The sequence below is a fragment of the Vanessa atalanta genome, chromosome 11, assembly GCF_905147765.1.
Source record: "Vanessa atalanta chromosome 11, ilVanAtal1.2, whole genome shotgun sequence".
Lineage (NCBI taxonomy): Eukaryota > Metazoa > Arthropoda > Insecta > Lepidoptera > Nymphalidae > Vanessa > Vanessa atalanta.
In genome coordinates, this window is record NC_061881.1 from 14,057 (window position 1) to 33,097 (window position 19,041).

General features: G+C 42.8%; 2 protein-coding genes across 2 annotated transcripts; both read left to right on the forward strand.

Moving 5' to 3' along the window:
- Nucleotides 1-485: 485 nt before the first annotated feature.
- LOC125067244 (ATP synthase mitochondrial F1 complex assembly factor 1) lies at nt 486-1,769 on the forward strand. Its single transcript, XM_047675722.1, has 4 exons — nt 486-862; nt 971-1,292; nt 1,377-1,472; nt 1,550-1,769. The coding sequence occupies exons 1-4, from the start codon at nt 606-608 to the stop codon at nt 1,712-1,714; spliced, it is 840 nt and encodes a 279-aa protein (XP_047531678.1). The 5' UTR covers nt 486-605; the 3' UTR covers nt 1,715-1,769.
- Nucleotides 1,770-6,570: 4,801 nt separating this feature from the next.
- LOC125067361 (unconventional myosin-Ia-like) lies at nt 6,571-14,668 on the forward strand. Its single transcript, XM_047675914.1, has 21 exons — nt 6,571-6,672; nt 7,855-8,043; nt 8,182-8,297; nt 8,387-8,457; nt 8,521-8,678; nt 8,945-9,008; nt 9,127-9,140; nt 9,237-9,321; nt 9,388-9,620; nt 10,199-10,346; nt 10,412-10,516; nt 10,605-10,765; nt 10,832-11,065; nt 11,135-11,262; nt 11,395-11,553; nt 11,621-11,797; nt 11,872-12,106; nt 12,229-12,426; nt 13,377-14,042; nt 14,125-14,339; nt 14,414-14,668. The coding sequence occupies exons 2-21, from the start codon at nt 7,927-7,929 to the stop codon at nt 14,532-14,534; spliced, it is 3,405 nt and encodes a 1,134-aa protein (XP_047531870.1). The 5' UTR covers nt 6,571-6,672; nt 7,855-7,926; the 3' UTR covers nt 14,535-14,668.
- Nucleotides 14,669-19,041: the final 4,373 nt, after the last annotated feature.

A 19,041-nucleotide genomic window follows, 5' to 3' on the forward strand; every position in this document is an offset into this window, starting at 1 on the left:
AACTTTAGATCACGTCATCACTGAAATAGAAATAGGTTAAAAAATCAGTTCAACTGATTTAGCCCAACCTTAAATTATTTGTAATGAATCAATTCAATATTTACAAATTTGCAATTTATAGTTTAAGTACTTTAACAATATGTAAATTATTTATGTATTACTTATTCAAGAAACTCTACTATCTTGAATTTAAGTTGCGTAAGAGTTAAGACATAGTTGAGTGTATTTAAAAATATAAAATAATGTGGTCGTAGATTACCATGACGGTTGTAAAACTTTTATTTAAAGTCTTTATTAGACAAACACAATGTCTAAAATATAATAAAAGAATATACATAATTGTTTTATTTTAAAAATGTCAGAGAGTACAAATACATAAATTAAGAAGAGTTTTCGACAATATGAATGAAGATATAATATTATCAATTTAAATCTCTTGTCATTGTCATACTCAATGTCATGTCTGAAATTTGAATACATAATCAATGTGTCTAGATGTCATACCTATCTTTTGGTTTTGACAATATTAACTATTAAGTAACAGATGAAGATCAAAGTAGGGAAAGGTATAGTTAACACTGTTAACTGTTGATATCGGGATTGTTATGGCACTCGGTTTTAAATATCTTATTTCCACGTTCAAATTTCCTAATCATATATATTTTCGTAACATAATGACGACAAGTAGTAAATCTGAAAAAGCAATGGAAATTTTACAAAATAATCCCTATTATGAAAAGTATGCAGATAGAATAGCTGAAATGCAGAAAACTTCACCTGAAGAGTTTCTCAAAAGAGTTGAGGAACAAAGCAAAAATAAAAACAGTGAAAATAAGAAGAAATTTGCTTCAGTTGACACTAGGTTAGATTTTTATTCAGATCATATGTAATCTCATAAAGTAAATATATATCCACCTACTGAATGATCTAATATCTCTAACTTCTTTTAATTTTACATGCATTTTTTTAGACAATATTCTTCGGTCCTTAACCCAAAACATGCACTCAAGGAGGAACTGATCTTGGAGGACAAAAAATTAAATGATATATTTAAATTAGAACTTGTAGCAGATAAAAATGCTGAAGAAGTACAAATTATCTGGGAGGAATATCACAAGCTAAAAGAAGTTATATCTGCAACAATACCAAAAGAAATATATGAAAATATTCAGTTGAATATGAAGCAATATCCCACTTTTCTCTTTCCACTTCCAAGATCGCAAGGCTATGAGTTCATTATGAGCCAAGTTTCAGGTCACACTGTACATTTTACACCATTGCTTGCATTCCAGGTCTTATATATTATATTTTCTATGATAATTCTGTCATTTTCACATATATCCATATAAGTTAATTAATTTGCAAATTTTCTTTAGGTTCATAAAGAGAACGCACCCGAATGTTTAACAATGGTACATTACACAGAACTTGTTAAAAAGGGAATTGTTTTAATGCGTGGTGAATACGACAAGGTATGGTTTGTTTTGAAGTGTGCTTATGATAAACAAGGGAATATCGAAACTATACTCTCTTCTCAATGCTTTTTCAGAATGTATTAAATGGAAAAGAAGCACAATGTTTGGCTAATCAATTCCAGCTATACTACAATGGACGAAGTGAAAATAAAATGAAATTGTTAAAATTATTTACCAAGAGTCCTGACATTTTCAAGCACATGGACTTAATAACAGAATTAGAAACTCTTGAAGTGTAAAGTTCACAAATTGAACATAGAATTAATAAAATAATGAATAAAAGAGATAATTGTTTCTATGTTTTTATTTATAATTTTTCATTTACTGATTTAGTCTGTGTGGGTAATATATGTATTCTGGAGAATCTGAAACAACCATGGACTTTGGTGAACTAGACATTCCCAGAATTGAGTTAGATACAATACTACATAAGGGACTTGATACTAAGTCTGGGTTAGAAACCTCTTCATATGAATAGTCTATTGAGTCAGTAGGATTTTGAATAATGTTTTCTTGACTAGAGTCATAACATGAAAAACCACTAAATGAATATTCTTTAATATTCAAATGATAATTTTCCATGTAGAGATTTGTAAGAGACATTTTGCACTTATGTAAAAAGTCAGTTTCTAGCAAGGTAGGTGCCATTCTTTTAAGATAGTTCGGTATTTTATTCAAAAAATCGTTATAAAATTTACTATCTCCGAATGAATTATTTATTGGAGACTGATCAGTTGACACTTGTTCAGATTGATTTCTGTAATTTCGAAATGTTTTTGACATATCTAAATCTTCAGGCTGATTTGATGGACTAAATAAAACCACACTACTTTGTGTTTTACAACTTAATTCACAACCAATTTTTGATAAATTGCAATTTTTAATAATGCACGAAACATTGCCTTCCTTTTGATTGACTTGATTTGTAGTAAGTACTTTGGTAACTTGTCTGTTTAATGGTGACATTAATTTTGCAATATTATTGGTATCTTTCCTGTAATCGATACCAGATAATTTATTTTTTAATTCAGGTATATTTGTTCTAGACACAGTATCAGAAGTGACTGCTTTATTAAATAATGTTAAACGTTTAGTTGTGATGCAAATCGAAGTGGTATTTTTCTGTGTACAAAAACTGATTTTATTATTTGTCTTAACGTCATAACCTTTATGGAAATTATTAACAATTGCATTTTCGAGGGCCTTTTTTCTTATAGCATTAAGACGCTTTCTCGATTTTCGCTTTTTCTGTTTTTGATTGTTCGCTATTAATGATTCCATTCTATATGATTACTTGTGAACTGTGTAGTTAAGCGTTTAACATTAAAACATATCTAACAAATTTTAATGGATTTCGGATTTATCGTCATTGAAATTCAAAATATCGCGGTAGTTATACTAGTTATTATCATTTATCACCGTTTCAAAGTGAATAGCACAGAGTACAAACGAAACGTCAGACAAATCACAGATTACATAACCTTAAGCATTTGATGTAACAGCGTTTTTTTTATATTATAATCATGGTAGCCTTTTTTTTGAGTACTTATAATTATTTGCTTAAAACTAAAAACGGCTTGACACATTTTTGGTAAATACGTCAACGCCACATGACGATTCGATAAAAAGATTATATACTACAGAATGTCTTACATCGTTTACAGCTTTTTTGTCTTTAGACAATACAAGCCGCTATGTCCCTGCATTTTAAATCTGTAATATCTTCGAAAATATTCATTTAAATTACATGCTATACAGAGCCATATTGGTCTATATTAAATGCACAGTGTATTTAAGGTACTTAATAAGGTAAGGATTAATTCTGTATTGCTTTAAATAACTTCGAAAGTAAGCCATTATTTCTCGTAAAAAGTAAAGGATAAAAAATGGTTATTGTGGGTTATCCCTAGGAGATAGACATATATCATCGCGTACTTTTTTGTAGACCTTTTTAAGGTGTACAATACTGTAGTACATTATTTTGATCTATCTTGTATACTCTATTCCTACCACTACAGGAAAAAAAGCCAAAAAAACAACATTTGACAGCAAATTGATGCGATATCATTGGTTGGCTTGATTAATCTATTATATTCACTATGGATTTGCAAAAAAATGTTCCTATTTCCATTGGAATCGGCTATAGGATTCAGCCAGCGTTTGCGCAATATATATAAGCGCAAAAAAAATGTATTTATTTACGACATCACTTTAGAAACTTCTAAAATTATCAGTATTTTTGTACTATATTGTGCATGTGTTATACATTTAAATCTAAGCATACAAGGGACAGACAGCGGTAAGGGACTTTGTATTATACTATGTAATGATTTGTAAACTTATTTAAATGTATAACTTGTCTATTTGACCAAAAGTTTTATTTTTTTAAAGTATTTTTAAGTTAAAAAATGCATTTATGACAAAGAATTATAAATTATTATGTATTTTTATTTCTCTCACTAGATGCTGTTCAAACATTTGTTAATACTTTCAAAATCAAAATGCATGAAACTGCTATTTATTTAGTTATTTATTTTTATTTGGTTCTTCAACAATTTGTACACTGATTATAATAATATAATATAACAAAGTAAAATTATTTTCTAAGTGTCACAATTAATTAAAGAAGAACACAGCATGCACAAAAAGAAAACAATCAACATCTTAATCTAATTTGAAAACGTTTTTTAAATAAATGTTAATTAAAAGGAAATAAAATAAAAAAAAAAAACCTTGTAATAAAAATATAAGGATGTATCAACTTAGACATCATTGTTGCTGCCCAGTACGATATTTTTCATGGACGCAATGGACGTAACATTTAGATCGACACTGTTTTGATATTCATCATAAGCATTGTACATTTGTGAAAGTGGGCTATGTAGTTTAAGATTTGTGCGATGCTTTGCTTTATTAAACAAGTGTAAATTATTTGACCTAGGTAATATGGTGGGAACATTAAAAGTAAGCTTTTGTAATAGGTCAGAAACAGACTTCTACGTTTCGACAATGGAGAGAGTTTGAAAAATTAAATACGTTAATCGTAAGATTTTAGTACTTTGCTAAGCTTGCTACTAAAAGTTAAATGTCTAATGATTTTTTTCTGAATGGATATATGTCTATCGATATGATTCTTGTATTTAGGATACCAAACTACACTACAGTACTCTAAATTACTTCTCACCAATGCATTGTACATAACAATTTTTGTAGCTGCTTGCTTAGATTCTCTTATTAAAAATCCTAGTATTATTGATGCCTTGAGGACTAAGATTTCGATATGTTTATCGAATTTAAGTTTTTGATCAAATTTATACCTTAATCCCGAATAATTTCTACTTCTTTAAGTACTTCCCCGCTTATATTATATATTGTCAGTTTTTATATTTGTTTTTTGAGAATTTAATATGTTTACATTTAAAGCTATTTTGTTTTTTGTGCACCATTCTGCAAGTCTATCTAAAACATTTTGAAATAAAATAGAGTCCGAAGTATCCTTAATCCTAGCCGTAGCTTTTAAATCATCTGCGAATAGATATATTTGTGAGTTTTTAAAGCATTCACCGATATCGTTTATAAAAATTGTAAACAATTGTGGTCCTAGATGGGAACCCTGCGGGATACCAGACAAAACCTGAAAGGAATTGGAAGTTTACCACTACTCTAGCATTGCGATTGATCAGGTAAGAATCAAACCAACTAAGCAAAGGATTCGATATCCCGTAAGATTTTAATTTGTCTAATAGAATAATATGATTTACGGTATCAGAGGCCTTACTGAAGTCGTGTACACCGCATCTACCTGCATTCGTCTATCTACAGCATCAATTAGGTCTTCGACGTTATATGTACGTATGAAATTAAGTTAGTTGCAGTTGATCGCCCCTTGTAAAAACCGTGCTGGCCTTCAATTATTAACTGAGATACATGCCAAATAAGAAATGGACATATGAGATATATTTATTTATATTTCCATTTGCAATTAGATTTAAACTTAATTAAATAATAACAAAATAACTAGTAATAATAGATTTAATTGTAATTGGCGTACTGTTACCGTAATATATCTAAAACACAAAAAACATAATATTTTGTTATTACATTATCTTTTGTTTCATATCTATGTTCTGTAATCTATGTAAGCTTACCTATTTTGTACTACTATTTACGTTCTACTACTTCCTCTAAGGTAAATCTAGTAACGAGTAAGTGAAATGGCAATTCAAGATGTTTGTCGTAGATATAATTTACGTCAAACTGTTCACAAGAAAATGCGAAATAAATTAGTTGCTCACTTTAGATAATTATTAAATCATGTACACAAAGTTCGCATCTAAAGATATAATGTCGCTGTATAAATATTTAATCCACTACAAAAATAATGAACGAATTTAATACGAATAAATTGCTGCAATCAACAATCGTCAGCTCCACTCACTTGCTCGCATTCTATGAAATGAGTTGTGGTTAATTGACCGTAATTTATTGCGCAAAATCTCATTATTAAACAGCACGTCTAGTAGTATATATATATATATAAATCAATGATTTATTATTACAAAAACCCTTAAAAATTACCATGTTGATCAAAAAAAAAATTTCCAATTAAACATTTCAGCGTTTCTACACTTTCTATCTATTTCCAGTGGTGTAATAATGACCCAAATACCACATTATTGACTATATTTACCCCAAAAAATAAAAGCATTAGGTTTTTTTATTAATTCAACTAACGCAACGAACTCACCAATATAATTATTATTATTGATTGTATGTGTAAATACACATACTAGTAATTTATTTAATTTATGTTTATAACAAGTGTTATTTATTACATTTTTGTTTTAGTTTTTTGCGATGGTTTTCGCGTTTTTATAAGCATAAATTAAATAAATTACTGATATTTGAAGTACAATAGCAACAATTTGTATTTAGCATTAGAATACAAGACGTATGTACTTATTGTTGCTATTTGTAGGGTAAAATAATATTGTACAGTAAATTCGTCTGTTCAATGGTTACGTCTATGGTCAGCTTGTAAAGGTTTTACAAGTGAATCTGTAATTTCATAGCTTTGAGCGCTCTGCTCAGCTCTCAGCTGTCAAATCAAAAGTGTACTTGATGTAGATCACATTGTTAGGATATTTATTACAAAATGATAAGAAAATACGACTTTACAGCGTAGTTTTATGCAAATGTAAGTACTCGATATCGATTGTTTATTAACATAAGTGACAATAATATATTTAGTATTATAAATACAAGCAGAAATTTATTTTTTGTAGCTAATTAAAATTTATTTGAAATTATTTTAATAAATTTCTAAATATTTTTAAATCTAAGATTACAATTATTGTAAGACTAGTAAATTTGTATATTTAAACGAGCTCAGAATGAATAGTTTCAAAGTTTGTGTCGTTAAGTTGACATTAAGATTATCGAGAATATATATATTTTTTAATTATTTTGTAAACTATTCTTAAAATGCATACATTCATAGATTTCATACATAACATTCACTAAAAATATCACTTATAAAGGTGTTGCATTAAATTTAAAGACAGTGATATGATCAAACTTATTTAATATATATTTTGTACATCATTATTCTTCCTGCTAGTCCTAAAATATATAAATTAATTTCTTTAAAAACCAGTATAGTATAATAATAGGCAGGTATAATAAGCACAGTAGCCGGTAATCTACTGCCGCTTAAGTTTTCTTTATTTAATGTCAAATAGCTGAATATGACAATACAGGTATCATTTCAAGGTAATGTGAAGTCTAACTTACAATTCTAAAATATTTGGGCCTGTCACTTAATGTGTTAAAAGGGTTAGCAATTTGATTTAATTCCTCATACAACCAACACAACTGTTTAATCACGAGAAAAGTATACATTTTATGTAAAATCTATATATATATATTTTTGTTTTGCACTTAATGACAATTATTTATATAGAACTAGTTTCTACCTGTTTCTTCACCAAAGTGTGATGTATTTGTGTGTACCCTGATAATTGGTTGTGTATTTAATATGTGGAAGTGTAACAAATAAAGAAACACATCACAGACTCACTCTTTTACATTTATAATATGAGTGAGGCTAGTGAACAGTTAACGTGGTAGTTCCATCAGTAAACTTGCCGTGATATACCATATATGTACCAATATATGTGCAGGATTCATCTAAAAGAAAGCTTAAGCTACAGGGCTTGTTTTGATAACTCCTTAAATAATAAGTTGGATGCAATCACTTATTATATGAAATAGACACTTAACACATTGCCCAGGCAAGAGATCTCTGATCATGTTTACATACAGGTTTGTCTATGATATTAACAGAGTGTCTTTTAAGTGATTATTTGAATTTGGCCAGCTCATCGCGAAAAAGGCATGGCAGTGGTCGAGCGGCGAGCTACTCGGGCGCGGTGAGGAGCGGCGCGGGGCCATGGCGGAGCCCGAGCCCGCGCCCGCCGGCCTCGCCGACGCCGTGCTGCTGGCGCCCCTCACTGAGGACTCATTCTTACACAACTTGCACGTGCGCTACAAACGAGACATCATTTATGTCAGTGGAGTTGTTTGTAATATCTCACAAATGAAGCTCATCGACAGACACGTCTGCGTCGAAATGTAGAAAGTCGACCGCGAGTCGTCGTCTTGAGTCTTCGAGTGTAATTTAAATCCGTCATCGTCTTTCCCGCAGACGTACGTGGGCAACGCATTGGTCTCGGTGAACCCGTGCCGCGCACTGCCGCTGTACTCGGCGGAGCTCGTGCGCACGTACCTGGCCCGCCCGCCCTATCTGCTGCCGCCGCACCTGTCAGTATCGGGACACGCATTCGATATTACCCTCGCAAACCTTATCCAAATACATGCTCGTCTTTTCACCATTAACGTATCGTACACAGATACGCCATAACGGCCACCGCCTACCGCTGGGTTCGTGACAGAAATGAAAACCAGTGTATCGTGATAACAGGTACTCGCAGTCCTCGCCGCTTCGTGCGAAAGTTTCCGTGTGTCTGACAGCCCGTGTGTGCAGGGGAGAGCGGCGCCGGCAAGACGGAGGCGGCGCGCGTGTGCCTGCAGTGCGCGGTGGTGGCGGGCGGCGGCGGCGGCGGCGCGCTGGCGGCGGCCGGCACGCTGCTCGAGGCCTTCGGCAACGCCGCCACGGCGCGCAACCACAACGCCAGCAGATTCGTGTGTGCTCTGTGTTACCGCGCTCTCTCAGAGACTTGCAGGCCTCGTTAGAGTCTGGACACTCTGAGTAGGCGCAGTGGATACAATTGAAATTAAATATCAATAAGTATTACACCATATGTCAGTCGAACCGACCGACATCACCGATGTCTCACTTTTTCGAATAGAGTTTCTTATGATGTATCCATCGAAGAACTAATAAACGTATAGTTACGAAGGTGTATGTCTCTCGGAACACAAACTCATTCCAATAAATTAATTTCCAGGGCAAACTACTCGACATAGAATTCGACTTTAAAGGAGAACCCGTCGGCGGACACATCACTCACTGTAAGTGTCGCGTTCACTCTGAAATCGTTCATATAATATATCGACTACTTTGACTGCCAAAGCGACATAAACTGTACTGGAGATCGATTCAAAGTTTTATTTCGTTTCACGCGTACAGACCTACTGGAAAAGGTAAACGTCCATCCTTATCTATCGCCGACCACACGGTATCGCGATTGTTGCGAGAACGTAGGACGCGTCCATAACGCCCGCTATGCTCTGTCGCAGGAGCGCGTGTGTCGGGCGGCGGAGGGCGAGCGCAACTTCCACGTGCTGTACCAGCTGCTCGCCGGCGCCGACGCGCACCTGCTCAGTGAGTGCCCCCCTCCCGCCGGGAGCGCTCGCCGCGCGCGCTCGCTCACGGCCTGGCTTTCCGCAGAGAGACTGAAGCTGCAGCGCTCGTGGGAGCAGTACCGCGTGCTGCGCGGCGGCGCGGGCTGCGCGGAGGGCGGGGGCGCGGGGGCGGGCGCGTGCGCGGGCTGCGCGGAGTGCGCGGGTGCGGCGGCGGGCGCGGGCGCGGGCGGCGGCGCGTCCCCCCGCCGCGCGCCCCCGCAGCCGCCGCCCGGCCCGCGCGCGCCGCAGGCCGACCGGGACCACTTCGCGTTCACTAAGGTAGGCGCGTCTCTATACTTACTTACGGCTTACGTCATATTCACGGGTCGAAGCCGAGTGGCAGACGCTTATTAAAAACTTGAAGCTTCAAGAAATTTCGTCGTGTGTTCGGTAGAGAAACATTATGGAAGATTCAGAGCTTTTTAAGAAGTATCCCTATGTTTAGGTACGATGTCAGATGCAGGGAGAATTATAAATATAGAAATTGTAAACTGTTCGTTGTGTATCGCTCTGTCTTAGTATGACTTAGGAATGTTTTCGCACCATTTCCCAGCTTCATTACACAACCTCAAACATATCTGGTGAAACGCAGCCTCAAGCCCACCTCAAGTAGCACGTAAAACTCACTACGGAGACCGACCGTATATTATACCGTAAATATTTTCACTATAACCATGTTATTAATAGTTGCCGATGAATAGTCTTTATACATTACTGCTTTTGTCTTCTTAATTTGCTAATTTATCCAACGATAGCTCGATACGATGAACATGCAGCGCCACTTATCGACCAAAAGGTTAAACGTCTATTGCATATACGGCGAACCGTTTCCCATATGGCATCGTTCACGCGCACAGGCAGCTATGGGCGCGTTGGGGTTCAGCGCGGGACAGTGCGGTGCCGTGCTGCGTCTGCTCGCTTTCCTGCTCAAACTGGGAAATGTGCAGTTCGAGCCACAACACAACATCGATGGCTCCATCGGAACGCGTCTCCAGCATGAGTACGGTGAGTGCGTCTCCCGGCGGCGCCCCGACCGGGCCCGCACGAGCTCACTCGCTGTGTCTGTGCAGAGCTGCGCGAGGCGTGCGCGCTGGTGGGCGTGGAGGCGGACGCGCTGGTGTCGGCGCTGGGGGCCGCGCCGCCGCTCGCCACGCACGAGGACGGTGCGCCTCACGGTACTGAAACGCTTTGGCGTCGTATTGTTGCGATCGACTGGATTATATCATTCTGAAGTATTTCTTTAAACGGCACTTTTCACTACAGAAGCGGCCTGCTCGGTGGAGGAGGAGTGCAGCTCGGAGGCCGGGTCCGAGACGGAGGGTGCGGGAGCGGAGTGGGCCCGGGCGCTGCGCGATCGGCTGCTGTGTGCGCTCTACTCGCGTCTCTTCACCTGGCTCGTCAACGCCGTGAACGACGCCATCAAGGTGCAGCCCGAAGACCGCCCGCCGCTCCGCCTACGGCGCCACACTAACGCCCCTCGCTGCCCGCAGCCGGCCGTGGTGGGAGCGCGGCGCTCGCTGGGCATCCTCGACGTGTACGGCCTGGAGTCGCTGGCGCACAACGGGCTAGAGCGGCTGCTGATCAACTACGCGGCCGAGCGCGTGCAGGCGGCGGTCACGGCGGCCACGCTGCGGCGCGAGCAGGAGGAGTACGCGCGCGAGGGGCTCGCCTGGACGCCGCTGCCCTACGCCGACCACGAGCTGTACGCGGACCTGCTGGATGCGGTGCGTGCCGGCGGCCTCGACCCGGACGGACCCGGCCCCGACCGCCGCTTGACGCTCTGCTCTGCGCAGGGTCCGGAGAGCGTGCTGGGAACGCTGCGCGAGTGCTCGGCGCGAGGGGCCAGCGACTCCGTGTTCCTGCAGCGCTTGCAGCGGCGTCGACACCCGCGCCTTCTGGTCCTGCCGCCTGACCGCTTTCAGTGAGATGATTACTTCGTTATTGTAAATCGTCCCTGCGAACTAGGCGGCAGCTCGAGAGGCGTCGTCGTGTCCTTTCCCTACAGAAGAGCGTATGACACCTAAGAAAATCGAACATCGCATCTTCCTCGCAGGGTGGTGCACTTCGGCGGCGCGGTCGTGTACAGCGCGCGCGGCGTCGTGCAGAAGAACCGCGACGCGCTGTGCAGGCGCTGCGCCGCCGTGCTGGCCGCCGCGCGCGAGCCGCTGCTGGCCGCGCTGTTCGCGCCCGGCGCCACCGCCTACGCCGGCAGGTGCGGCCGCGCCCCTTCACGTGGTACCGATGCCCTCGCCGTCAATAATACCTCGCTATGCACCCAGTGCGGGGTCCCCGCGGAGGCCGTGCGCTCTGGCGTGTCGGCAGCGCGCGCTCGTCGGCGCGCTCGTGCGGCGCCTGCCCCCCGCGCCGCGCCTCGTGCGCTGCCTGCGCGCCGACGCCGCGCTCCGTCCGCACCGCTTCGACGGCGCGCTCCTGCGTCACCAGATCCGCACGCAGGGGTGCGTACCGAACGCGGCCGCCCCGCCGATTCACGGATCATTCGGCGCCTCGGTGACTTCACGTCTCGTTCCAGGATCATGGACATGGCGCTGTTGCGTCGGGCGGGCTGGTGCGAGTCGATGTGCGCGCGTAGCGTGGTGGCGCGGTACGGCGTGCTACGCGCGCGCGCCGGAGTCGCCGCGCCGGCGTCGCCCGTGGAGCGCGACGAGCCGGTGCGCGCGGCGCGAGCTTTGCTGCGCTCGCTGCCCATCCCCAGCGCGGAGTTCGCCTACGGTCGCACTAAAGTTTTCATCCGCAGTCCGAGAACGGTGAACGGTCGCATATTCTATCCGAATCGCCTTTTCGTATCGATTCACGATTCGACATATTCCGTCGGTCGACGATACTATATCTCGACTGAGCGCTCACTCACGGAGGCGGCGGCCGGCAGGTGTGGGAGCTGGAGGCGCTGCGCGCGGCGCGCGTGGAGGCGCTGGTGCGCGCGGCGCAGCGCGCGTGGCGCCGGCACCGCGCGCGCGCCCGCCACCGCGCCGCGCGCCGCATCGCGCTCGCCTGGCGCCGCCACCGCCAGCGCCGCGCCGCCCCGCGCGCCGCCCCCCGCGCCGCGCCGCGCGCCTCCGAGCCCGCGGTACGTCGCATCGTTGTTTATTTCATTTCATTTCATTAGAGCACGGCACGGACGAGCACGGAGTTTAATTATATAAAAATAACGATATAGATACATACAAATGGACGACAAGTTCCAGGAAATCCAAGAATCCGAAAATTCCATACAGGTTCAATAGTGGCGTCGTCGTAGAGGGGTCGGCGCGGGGACGTACTGATGTGACAATCCGGTTAAAACAAAGCTTTAATTAATGCATAAAGTATCAGGACACATTAGTGTAAGAGGAGGAATACGTCGTAACCTCTCTCGTCCTGACGTCGTGAATCCCGCGCGGAACGCACTCCTGTGCGTGTATATGCGGAGCAAAGTTACACAGACCCGCTCAGCGCGCCATATCTCCTATACGCATTTAAAGTGGAATCTCCAAGTCGAACCTCAGTAAGTCAAAACACAAATCCATTTCAGAGAAGCCGGGGCTACAATCAACACACTCCGAGCTTATATCGAAAGATGTGATGATATCGAGGATCATGCATTTGGTTCATTGCTTGAGCTTGAAAAATCTGCAAGTTGTTTGAATCAAAAGAAGATAAAAAAATATTTTAGTGTACAGTTTACTTTTTTTTTTTTGCATTTCTCTTGACATTCGAGTTATAGAGATTCTACTTTATTAGACGACAGAGGGGTTGTATCGTGATATTCATCAAAAATGTGCCGAAAGTTCCTTAAGTATTTTTGTTTTTAAAGAAATGATATTACAGACTAAAAATAGTAGTATAGTTTTTTCAAAAGTCTATATAAATATGTATATAGAAAGTAAAAGTATGTAAAAAGTATATATAAGTAATAGTAAAAGAATTTTTCCATATTAGTTACTTTCGTATTTCTTCCAACTCTTCTCGTTCTTCGATATCCATATTTTAATGTTTAATATTTTAATCGAGTCACTCAACTGTAAGAAATTTGCGTAGCAAAATATGAGCAGCGAGGCGGGAGCGAGCGCGGCGGCGTGCGCGGCGGAGGGGGGCGCGGGCGGCGCGGGCGGCGCGGCGGGCGCCACGCGGGTCATCTGGCGCGCGTGGTGCGCGCACGCGCGGCGCTGCTACCTGGCGGCGCTGTGGGCGCGGCTGCCGGCGCGGCACCGCTCGCCCGCCTGCGCCGCCTGGCCGCCGTGTCCGCAGCCGCGCCTGCTCGCCCGCACGGATGCGCTGCTGCGCCGCCTGCACCATCGCTGGCGCTGCCACCTCTACCGTCGCGCTTTCGACCAGACCGCGAGGAATCGTATGCGCGAGAAAGTCACCGCGAGTGTGCTCTTCAAGGATCGCAAACTCAACTACGCCCGGAGCGTCGGCCACCCTTTCGTCGGAGATTATGTGAGACTTCGGGCCTCCGCCGCCTGGCGTCGCGGGCTCGGCGCGGCCGCCGCCGACCGCTACGTCGTGTTCGCCGACGTGGTGGGCAAGGTGGCGCGCTCCAGCGGCCGCGTATCACGCTGCCTCGCCGTCGTGTCCACCGGAGCGCTGCTGCTGCTCGAGGCGCGCTCGCTGCGACTCAAGCGCCGCGTGCCCGCGCACTGCGTGTACCGCCTGTCGCTGTCGCCCTACGCCGACGACCTGCTCGTCGTGCACGTGCGTGCGGTGAGTCCCGCCCGACGCGACCCGCCTCGCGACACACTCGGACCCACTCGGACCCACTGACCCCGACCCGGTGCGCCCGCAGTGCGGCGGGCTCGAGAGCTCCACGGAGGAGCTGTCGCAGTGCTCGTCGCGCGAGCCGCTGGACGCGCCGGGCTGCCTGTTCGGCGGGGAGGGCGCGTGGCGGCGGCGCGGCGACCTGCTCGTGCGCACGTGCCACGTGCTCGAGCTGGCCACCAAGCTGTTCCTGGTGGTGCAGAACGCCGTGGGCGCGCCGCCGCACGTGAACATCGCCACCGAGTGAGTGCCCCGCGGGCGACCGACGGCGACCGACGGGCCGGCGAGCGGGCCGCGCTGACGGGAGCGTGTTGCAGGTTCGAGGCGAACTTCGGGCAGCAGATGGTGACGGTGTCGTTCCACGCGGTGGGCGGCGCGGCGGGCGACGGCGGCGCGCGCCTGCTGCGGCGCGGCAGCCGCATGGACGTGCTGCTGTGAGCGGCCGGCGGACTATTGCATTTATGTACAGGTGCCTGTGTTCGTCGACGACGTTATTTGTCGCCGACTCGAGGAGTTTAGCACGACGGGGTGCGCTCCGACCGCGCCGAGTGTTCACGCCGCTAGGATTGTCCGACGAGACGACGCCCATAGAGAGAAGCGTTCGTGGACCGATTCGTTACACGTAGTATTTAGTTAGACTGTAGGAGCCCGACCGGCTACCGTACGTGGAGGTGGCGACTGACGACTGATGAACTATTCCTATTCGTTTCATTCGTCCGTTCATGCGCGTCCCCCTCGCATGTCTATTGGCCGATATCTTACCACTTTTCACAGCGGAGCGAACGCTAGCTTTCTATAACAACATTCTGTTTCAATTTATTATTAAGCAATTATCGAGATAGAGTAATGAACCAATTATACTACGCCACCCCATTAGGCGAATTTCTCCAGTGGGCGGGGCTGGGCAAATCCGAATTTACAAGAAAATAGTGAAAAATGCTCAAAGATGTCTCAAAGCACGCAATATTGTCAAAAAATATGGTAGAGTAGGCAAAAAATACTTTTTCTTTTCGAATTGCAACTCGCTTGTTTATTGTGATTATAAATTAGTATTTGAAATATATATTTGTATCTTAAGCAGTCTGGTCAATGTTGGTTTGCTCAACTGCCCGTTTCCAGCTTCTTGAGTTCACACTTATCGATGTTCGACCAAATTAAAACGTGCGATGTTATAAAGCAAAACATGTGAGGGTGACGTTTACGGTTAGAGTAATTCCAGTTTGTTTGCATTGCCTTATTTACTGATGCATTTTTCTCTGAAAATAGTAGATAATCAGTAATAAAATATTCCAACTATAATATTAATAATTGTAACGTCCAAGCTAGACGAGCGATACCGAGCGTTACTTGTGAGGGAGCGTCCTCACACCGCTTGGTCCTCTTACGTCAAGAGGCTTGTCCCGTCAAGTCATAAGGAATTTTCGATGTTGCCTCTCACTAAAACTAATTTATAATTAGTGGGTACAACAAAATATTTCGATATTTTTTTCAAAACATGTAAATATACCGATGCATAATCTAGTCACCATATGAGAATTTAGGCAGCTCGGCTCTTCATCTTCCTTGACCAAGTCACAAGGGTCGTGATGGCTCTCCCACGACCCTCCAGGTGCATCGCATTTCTACGCGCAGTCTCTCTCTCGACCATCCGAGGAAACTAACTAACGATGAGGAGAAGCTCCGTAGTGTTCATAGAGTACTCACAGTCCGAACATCCGCGTCGTCTCTTCGTCAGTGGCTTAGCTCTTCCGTAGATCTCGATGGTGCCAAACGTATCGTAGCGCCGGACGCTCTAACGCACGGCCTAAGTTAAGATTCGCCAATTTTAAAACAATATACCAATGTGTTATAATAATTTTACAGAATATTTGTGTGTCGTTTGTTTTAACGGTTTAAATGTAAGCAGGTTGTTGAGTAGCGTGCGAACGAGCGCGAGTGCGTCCCCTCCCGCTAGTGTTTTGTTTCTTGTCTTTTAACTTGTAGCCCTGCTTTCGATTGTGTCCTAATGTATACTCTGGTTTGTTCAATGCAAAGAGTGGAGCTACAGTTTAGGCGTTTCGTATGAACGAGCTGTGTGTTGTCCTCTGACTCGTTGCAATGAGCGTATCGTTCAGCTCAAACCTGACACTGAATAACAATTGCGACGCGTGTTTTGGGATATTTCAATTTTGTAACTACACAATATTAAACTTATCGCTCAAAATGCATAATGACAGTATAAAGTTTGAATGTTGGGAATTTAATTAATTATTTGGACCCCGTTTATCGGTACGGAGCGCGCTCGTGGCTCTGTTAGAGTCTATTGCTGTTGCGTTCGCCAGCACCGGCCGTCGTGAGCCACGTGGGCCTCGCTCGACAGCGGGCTCGGTCCACGTGGGCCTCGCTCGGCACCGAGCTCGGTCCACGTGGACCACACCGCGGCGGACAGCGCGTCGGCCGGTGCGCGCGGTGGACAATCGACTTCTGTTAAGACGAACTATGTAATATGCATGTTACGTTTTCAACGATTACTTATTATGAAATGTTTTATCGTTTTTAATAAAATATAAGAAAGTTTTTACGATAATGGTTTTATTGCCTTACCTCCAGCAGTACGCGGCCAAGGATGTTAAATAAAACTTCAAAATGTTATCACACCAAATTTATTATAATCTATAATTATAAAGGAAACATTTTATTATAAATTTATAACAAATACGAGTCTCCTTCCCTCGTCTGAGATCATTCTATAATACTACTACGTGTTCTTGTTATTTTTTCACTTACATGCAGCTACACTTGGTTGCGACTCTACCTCAACGAAACGATGACTGACTCTCACTCGCCACGTGTAGTAAATAACGTACAACACGTAGTAAAATATCGTCTATATTTTGTAAAAAGAAGATTGTCTATAGAAATCCAAGAAGATTAAACAGAATAAGGCATAGGCGAAGGCGCGCGACTCCGTCTCCAGACAAACCGTTAAGCAGGTCGCCGGGCCGCCGGAGCCGCGCGTCTCGCCTTCCTAGAGCCATTAGAAACAAGTCAACACTTCATTCAGTCTTCTCGTTGCACTCAGCTCATACGAAACAGGCGCTCGCAGCGCGGTACCTACTTATGGCGAGATGGCGCCGTCTAATACAAATAATACTCTCAAATTTATACGATTTAAAAACTCTTTCTCTACTCTGCAAGGGCAACTTTCTATAAAATATTTAAAATCGTTAGAGATACGTCAATAAGTGCCGACTACGGTCGTGTCTTAGACTGCACACGTCCGAATGGATGTTATGTATTCTGAACTTGAGCACCTGTGGGAATAACCGAGATGCAGAGCGCCTCGCGTCACTCTTACGGTGCGATAGGAGAGGGAATGCCGCTGGCGGTCTTGTAGTCGTCTGCGATCGAATGATCGATTCATTCAAGTCAATATAATTTTGTAATATTGCCTCGTGTTCCTCGAGTCCTATGTGCCTGTGACGTCAACGCATTAAATGATACCCCTAATATTTGACAATTTAAAAACAAGAAGAAAGACCCAAACACAAAAATCAATCAAATACATAAATCATTAACTTATCCACAGGATATTTTTTTTTCATTTCATTAATTCACAACATCCTTTAACATTATCGGAGATATTGTTACATAAAAACTAGCGGGACAATAACTTACCGCCAAAATAGGTCAAACGTTGTCGTTCCGAAGTTTCGAACTATTAATTCACAAATTGTTAACCTAAAGTAAAGCCGGCTGAAGGCAAAGGGGGCTGCGCGGGTGCGGGGAGCGGCTTTGCCGTTTTTAAAGGTTATTGAACTAATTGTGTTTTACTTTGTTTTAATTTCCGTGTGAATTATTTTATTCGAAAATTTTATTCTTCTATTTGTTTTTTTTTTCGATAATTTTATCAGCCCTATATTATTAATCTTTGTTTCATTTAATGTCGTGGTGTCGGCGCCACTAATGTATATATGGCATTACGAGTACAATTGCACACGCGTACATTATGTATTTATTCGGTAAAAGCACGAATTGATGCTAATTCCCCAACATCCCTTTGAGTTGAATGTTAATAACTCAACAACGGAAGCATAGATTGATTAATCTCAACGAAAAACACAAATCTACGATATCAGCAGCGACCTTAAGCCTTTGCACTGGTCCACACGCCATGAACACGAGTTCCTTCCTACTTGCTCTGACGCTATGTAACTGTCTCGCACGGAGGAATGAAAACAAGTTCGGAATTTTGTTTTGACTTTTTATAATATATATATATATACTTTTTATAGTATATAATAAAATACTATATAAAAGCTATTTACCAAAAATGTATGATATGTAAATTTTAAATAAATTATAACAACAATTCTGATTGATTTCCTTATTTTGACGCAGTAAGTATAGTCAGCCAGTTACGCTGCGGCCAGATGATTGAAGATTCATCGAAGTCGCGAGTCGAGGCTCGCTCGGCAGCTGGCGGCGCTGCGGGCTGCGCTCTCAGAAAACGAATAGGCCGACCGACTTTTGTAAAAAAATAGATTTCAATATATTATAAAGTGACATACATAAATTATTTGGTAATGCGTTCTATTGTTAAAAATATTTTATTCATATACAATTTTATAATTCAGTTCTGATCTAACTTAGGCACTATGGATATAATATATCGAAGTCAGAGGACGTCGAACATTTAAATGTGAGATCCTCTAACGTTAAAATTTATATTTAGTTGGTTACAAAACGAACAAGTAACCGGTTGTCCGTTATATTATTTTAAGAAAAAAATAACAAAAGTTAAGCTCAAGTATAAAACGATTCGAGGTCGAAACTATGGAAGCGAGTTCCGAATCCCACGTCGGTGCAACATTACGCATGCAACATCTGCAGTGCGATATCATCAAAAAAATAAATCAGTAAGGAAACCACAAAAACGACTCGTCGTGGCGGCGATCACTCGATA

Bases quoted from the DNA above. Each gene is read 5' to 3' on its own strand.
- LOC125067244 (XM_047675722.1), top strand. From the start codon at position 606: ATGGCACTCGGTTTTAAATATCTTATTTCCACGTTCAAATTTCCTAAT. The intron at 1,293-1,376 runs GTCTTATATATT...AATTTTCTTTAG, and splicing joins CACCATTGCTTGCATTCCAG to GTTCATAAAGAGAACGCACC. The intron at 1,473-1,549 runs GTATGGTTTGTT...ATGCTTTTTCAG, and splicing joins TGCGTGGTGAATACGACAAG to AATGTATTAAATGGAAAAGA.
- LOC125067361 (XM_047675914.1), top strand. From the start codon at position 7,927: ATGGCGGAGCCCGAGCCCGCGCCCGCCGGCCTCGCCGACGCCGTGCTG. The intron at 8,044-8,181 runs GTCAGTGGAGTT...TCTTTCCCGCAG, and splicing joins ACAAACGAGACATCATTTAT to ACGTACGTGGGCAACGCATT. The intron at 12,107-12,228 runs GTGAACGGTCGC...GGCGGCCGGCAG, and splicing joins TCATCCGCAGTCCGAGAACG to GTGTGGGAGCTGGAGGCGCT.